General features: G+C 38.4%; 1 protein-coding gene across 1 annotated transcript in view; it reads left to right on the forward strand.

Moving 5' to 3' along the window:
* LOC131463829 (uncharacterized) overlaps positions 1-6,682 on the forward strand; it is a 136,821-nt gene extending 130,139 nt beyond the window's left edge. Inside the window, exons 39-46 of the mRNA XM_058635881.1 lie at positions 421-544; positions 1,124-1,168; positions 1,680-1,751; positions 1,903-2,050; positions 2,165-2,221; positions 2,488-2,571; positions 2,883-3,042; positions 3,143-6,682. Coding sequence (XP_058491864.1) covers positions 421-544; positions 1,124-1,168; positions 1,680-1,751; positions 1,903-2,050; positions 2,165-2,221; positions 2,488-2,571; positions 2,883-3,042; positions 3,143-3,425 — 973 coding nt within the window. The 3' untranslated portion in view covers positions 3,426-6,682. The remainder of the gene's footprint in view (positions 1-420; positions 545-1,123; positions 1,169-1,679; positions 1,752-1,902; positions 2,051-2,164; positions 2,222-2,487; positions 2,572-2,882; positions 3,043-3,142) is intronic.
* Positions 6,683-6,712: the final 30 nt, after the last annotated feature.

A 6,712-nucleotide genomic window follows, 5' to 3' on the forward strand; every position in this document is an offset into this window, starting at 1 on the left:
TAGCTCCTCTGAGGAGGTTATGTTTTTCGTAGAGTTTGTTTGTCAGCAGCATAACTCAAAAAATAAAGGAGGAAAGAAGGGGAAAAAAAACATTTTTTAGGGATGTAGGTTATGGCCAAGGAAGAAATAATTAGGTAGATATCAATCACCCTCCAAATGTATGTATTTATTTATTTAAAAAAGACACGGGACTGCACTGACACTGAAACTGAGCAGTCTTGGTGGAAGCTCTCTGTCTTCTTTTTTCTGACATAGAACACATAATATTTACCTCTTTACAAACATACAGTACACAGGTTAAAGCCACAGGTTCTCCAGTAAACATCTCACTGGTGCAGTAGGAACCTTAACCAACACTGTCACTGAACAATGCTGGCTGTTTTCACTCAGCTGTTTGGTGTGTTTGTGTTTGTGACTCAGCCTCAGTATCTTTGCTGACATCTGTGAGAAGACGGTGTTGAAGAGGATTCTGAAGGATCTGTGGAAAATTGTTCTCAGCAGCCTCGAGAAAACCATCATCCTGCCCCAAAGTAACGACAGCCTGGTGAGCAACCTACATGTTAACCTTCAGGATAACAATTAACTTAACCCTAACCCTCATCTATGAGCTAAATCGCTGAAATTCAAGTCAATCGGTGTAAAACTGGTCCTCACAAAGTTAGAAGAACAACAGTGTGTGATCCATGTTTCTCGTTTTTTTTTTTTACATATTGACAATTGAATTTATGATCATTGCAAGTTCAGATTTGTTTAAATACTGATAAAGAGAGAAACTGAAGTGACAGTGATTGAGAAGGGGAAATGCACACACACTGTTTCTGACATTATGTGACTTCCCTAGCAATGATCAAAGAATAGTTGTTGACTGCAACAGTCTCCACAGATTCACTGGAACAGCTTATGATGACATTTACATATAAAGATAAAATGTAAGTGTCTCCATGTTAAACAGGTGATGTTGCATGGAAGGAATGCAGCCAATCTATAATTATATACTGTATTCAGTACTGTATATGAAGTATGTATGTCAGAGCAATGCTATCATCTACTGGTTGATGTGTGTAAGTACACATCTCTAATCTCTGTGAGATGCAATGACCCCCTCCGTTTTCTCTCTCTGCAGGGAGCCCAACTCCTCACCGCAGCTAAAGGACTTTCCAATCTCAAGGTGACGCCGTAAAGCCAGATGATACCTGACCATTCATTACATAACTCACACATACTGAAGCCAAAGCAGAGACAAAAGCTGTCATCACTAAGTCAATATCAGACACCTTAATGACAAAGCAAACCTTTAAACCTGTTTTAAAATGTCAGTACAAAGTTCAACATTATCTTTCTTGCCGCTGCTGCTTGTCAACCTGTCATGCAAGATGTTGCATGGTTTAAAGATGAAATTGGCTGACTGTTACTTGAATAGGGTAAATAAATAAACACTGATGATGAAGCTGAGCTGCTGAACCAGAAAGCTGTTCACTTTTCAATCAGTAAAAAACAGCCAATAATGTGAGCATTTTCTCCTGTTAAGTGAGGGCAAGTGGCCGTAAATATCAAGACCCTCTGCAGACCCAGTTTCCTGACCTTCTTCTATGAGCTTCTGAGCTTCTATTTCATTTTGGGTTTATTCATTTAATATGAGTGTTGTCTAAAGTTTGTCTAATGTCTGCAAACTACTGCAGGGAGGAGGTGAAGCCAAAACCTTGACGCCCAAACAGTGCATAATTATCGACGCCGGGCTCGAGACCATCAAGGTAGGTGGATACCTGCATAATCGCAGAGACATCTTTACAGTTCCTTAAAGAAGGGAAGACAATAATTTGAACAGTCACACTCACTGTGACTGTTCACACTCTTCACACTCTACCTCACTCTTTGAAATGATTCTTTTTCTTTTCCTTTCAGCAATATTTCCACGCAGGAGGAAACGGGCTGAAGAAGGCATTTGTCGAGAAAAGTCCTGAGCTGGCATCACTGCGTTACGCTCTCTCACTCTACTCCCAGAGCACAGACGCTCTCATCAAGACCTTTGTCACCACACAACGCTCCCAAGGTGATCACATATACATACGTACACTGTGTGTGTGTGGATATACTATGTCACATGTCTATTGCGTGGTTCAAATTGATGAAGAAGTTCACCAAACCTATTTTCCTGTCCTCTCAGTGCATAACGGAATGGGCATCAGAATCACTGGCAATGAAAAGATTCGACCTGATCGGGGTAAGTCTACAAGACACTTCAGACATCTCAGTGGAGAATGTAGTGAAAATGAGAAATGATCACTTTATCATATACTAAAGATGAAAGCATAAATGATGGTGGTTTTACTGTTTCCCAGCTTATCATTATCAGCTTTAACTGAAATGTTTGTTCTAAGCTGAATTGTAAATATAGTAAATTACTGCAGCAACAGTGAGATTAAGCGAATAATTAGTGTTTGTCTGAGAAGCTAATTGTGTTTATTAATGTGTTGCTGTGTTGCACAGGTTCAGGGGTTGAGAAGCCAATTGGAGAGGGAGTCCTACAGATCGACATAATGTCTGGGAAAGAACGCAAGGTCACCATCAGAGGTGAGATATTTGAAAATATTTACAATGTTTATATTATACCCCTCAATTTAATAATGTATATTAAAACAGAAGTTCCACATGTTAAAAGAAACATCAGTCATTTTTAAATAAAATAAAGTGTGATATATTAAATGTATACCATATCAGTGTTTGGTTAGTTCATTTAAACAACATACTAAAGTTCCATATAACAGACAACAGTGATGACATACGGTATAATACTGCCACTCTATAGTTTTAAATAACACCAAAATAAAGGGCCAAACAAATATCTTCAACACTACTACACTCTCATGTCTTGTTCCCTTCAGTCATTGCAGTGAACGACATTAAGTGGCAGACTTCAGGTATGTTCCGGCCTTTTGTTGAAGTCTCCATGGTCGGGCCCTTCCTGTCTGACAAGAAGCGCAAGTTCACCACAAAATCGAAGAACAACAGCTGGACGGCAAAGTTCAACGAGTCTTTCCAGTTGTGAGTTTGAAATCCGTATTCTTGCCCCTAAAAAAAAAAATGTATTTCAACACATTACATGTCGTAAACCAGTGGCTGAGTCTTTCTTTTCTGCTACTAGCACCCTAGGTAAGGAATCCACTGACTGTTATGAACTCCAGGTGACCGTGAAGGACTACTGCTTTGGCCGGGCGGACCGGGTTGTCGGTATGGCTGTGATCCAGCTGCGCGATGTCGCTGACCGCAAGACCTGCGCGTGCTGGTGTCCACTAGGACAGCGCATTTACACCGACGAGACAGGCATGACAGTGATGCGTATCCTGTCCCAGAGACCCACTGATGAGGTGGCTAAGGAGTTTGTCAAGCTCAAATCTGAAATTCGTCCAGCGGAGGAGGGAAGATGAGGACAGGCACTGACTCGGGATCAGAATTGATTCGTGGAAATATGGAAAACTGACATGGATCAAGTTTTCAATTTGGAGTTATGGCTAATTTTCATTCACAACTTTGTTAATGAGAAGCGTCATCTTCATCAAACAATATGGAGGAGAAACATGCAGTTGATATACAGTAGACAGAGGTTATCTCTCAATATTGTTCAGAGAAGGATGTACAATGAAAATATGCACTAAAGGAATAGGTATAAGGAACATGTGGGTTTAAATCATCAACTCCGAAACATCTTTCTTTTGGTTTATCTGAGAGAAACTGAAAATAACCAGTTAAATCTGGATAAATCTTAACAAATCTGTTACCTGTTGAACATCATGGATTTGTATCTTAGTGCGACATTATGAAGATAATTATGTGGCATTAGTTCTCTCTGTTGGGAGACTGAGTCACTATGTTATGAGATGGGAGTGAGTTGGACGAGATAATCCCAGATTATTTTAGCATGTGAGCCTTTGAGTTTCATGAGTCTTTTGATACAAGTCATCAAACTAATGTCACAAAAAAGCATAAACAAAAAGTATACTTGGTATGTATGAGTTGTTGCTAAGAGCTATATCTTGTAACAAACTTAACGCTGCTGTCAGCAGTGTCATCCCTCCTCATCACCTCATGAATGTGCTTTTTTATTGTTTTTATTATTTTATTGACCAGCAAACAACCTACCCTCACAAGCAGAGATGGCCATCACTGGTGGCTCCTGAATGGATAAAGTTATGTGGGATACTTGATAAGTTTCTCCAATATTTACTGTCAGAATTGTAGGCAACAACATGTCTTTGACAAGGAAAACAAACAAATAAAATATTACTGTGATATTCAAACTAGTGCAACATGCATCAGCCAAACCATCATGTGATCCAAGGATACTGACACCTCTAGCACCAAATGCATTGGGACCATTGTTCTCAAACTGTGGTAAGTGTACCACCAGTGGTACCTGAGCTTCCTCTGATGGTACCAGGGTACTGACTGGAGTGTGTAGAAAATTAAACAAATAACAAAAAATATTTATAAATGAATTAATAATAATAATTAGAGCCATCTTATCTTTTGCTCCATCTAAATCTAATTTGACTATACCAGTGTGCTTATTATGTGAAGATGAGGAGGATGATGAGAGACCAAATGATCTTATTTGGAATAAATCTGCCTCCTGTGAAACGTCTGTAGATGACTTTGCTCGACCTATTTACCCCAGTTACTTTGAGAGCTCAATATTTTGTCACGTGGTACTTGGTATAAAAGGTTTGAGAACCACTGACTTAGGAGGGTTAAGGTCCAGTGTGTAAGAATTGTGAGCAGCTAATTGTGAGACAGTAGACAAGTTCCTCTGCTCACCCCTCCCTTACCCAAGTGGCCAGGGAACTACGGTGGCCTTCGCATATCAGAAGGATGTTGTTTGTCTTTGTTTGAGTAACTAGCTATGAAATGATGATGATTTTTATTTTAACAGGATTATACTCTAAGACCAATAAACCCTCCTAAATGTTACACACTTAGACACACACTGCAAAGTACACTAGTACAGTAAAACAGATTATGATGCACTGAGCCAGGAAGATGAAGCATGTTTGGATAATGTGTGTCACCATTAAATGCTGATAACCTTTTTCTCAAAATGAATATACACAGTGAATATCTGTGTCTCGTTTATAAAAAAAATTAGAAAAGGAAGAAAACATGACGTACTGCATGGAATGTGTTGTTAGTTCATATGAATTACATAGCCTTAAAAATGCTAGCTAGGTAATATAGCTAAGTCATTGTACTTAAAGAATTATAGTGAATTCCCCTTTGCCTCAGGAAGTCAGAACTTGGAATGACGTCATACCCATGTTTAGTTAATCCAGTTTCCACTGAAACCTGACTGGCCCGTACAAGGTTCGCTAACTAGCAAGCTAACCTAGTCTTTTGATTAAAACAATACATACTGTTAAAAACAACACTGCAGCATCATGTACAAAGACCCCAGTGAGAGTAAGCTAATGTACATGATTTATAATTGGACACAAAAAACACAAAATACAGCTAAAAATGACAACTTTTCACTGATTTTGAGAACAGCTAATTTAAATTGTGAACTTGGGGCAAATTGAAACCTCTGAGAGCAACTGGAACACACTATTGAGGCTTGAAATCTTCTTTCATGTGTTTGTTTCAACAATGATTGTGTCCATATAACTTAGCCCCTAAATGTGAATTGATCTTTCAAGTAAAAAAGGCTGTGGGCTTGTTGTTGTTGTTTTTTTTTCAAAAGCAAAGAGTTGTGGGTATAGTAGTTTAAAGTGTATGACAGACCACTGGACTGTGGTGTGTTGATTAAAATGCAGCTTCTCCACACTGTGAGAAGAAATCACAAGTCATAGGTTTTAAAATTTAGCTCATGTTTTTGCCAAGTGTTTAACTGTGACTGTGAGGACAGTATACCTGTTCTGAATGCAAGCAACCAAAAGCTGGAAACCTGGTTTTCAGGGTTAAATAGTGCAAACACTCTCATGGAGGACTTAATGTGGATACTTTACAGTTTTCTTAAAAAGAAAAAATTAAATTATGAAAAGTGATTGAGATATCACAGCCTTGCAATGCATGCATCACATGTTTTTTCAGCAGGCACACTATGAACACTACACAGGCAGATTTGACCTAAGTGTAACCGGGTTGATCCACACTGTTTACAACGTGCCAAGAAACGTAATTGTTCAGCAAGCCGTGTTTGAATAGCTCTCTTAATGATTTCTGTCTTGTTTGCAGTTACAGATGCGACCACTGTAGATTATATAACTTTCTGCTGCACTTAAGGTTAAAAATTTAAAAGAAATTAATTTGGTGCCGTTTAGATCAGATAGTATGGGCAGTAACGTAGAGTATTTGGTTGTGTCATATTATAATGAATAAATGTTTGTCCACAAGTGCATGAAAGGAGACATTTCACAGTGGCCATAGCTGTAGTGACAACTGAGCTCTTGCACTTTGTGTCAAAACAACTGTAAGTCTGTAAAAGAAAAGAAAAAAACAAACTCAGAAGCCTATGAACAGAGCATGTATTTATTGTATACAATCAACTTCAGCTAGAATTGTGTTCTTTTTCATATATGTACTGTGAAATATGAAGATTGATCAAATGTATGTAAAGTACTCAATATTCTAATGTGACATATGTTGAATATACTTGTAACAATATTTTGTATATAAAATATTTATGAATCAAGGCTGTTGGGGCCCCTCTTTTTTGAGTGTG

The sequence above is a fragment of the Solea solea genome, chromosome 8, assembly GCF_958295425.1.
Source record: "Solea solea chromosome 8, fSolSol10.1, whole genome shotgun sequence".
Taxonomy (NCBI): Eukaryota; Metazoa; Chordata; class Actinopteri; order Pleuronectiformes; family Soleidae; genus Solea; species Solea solea.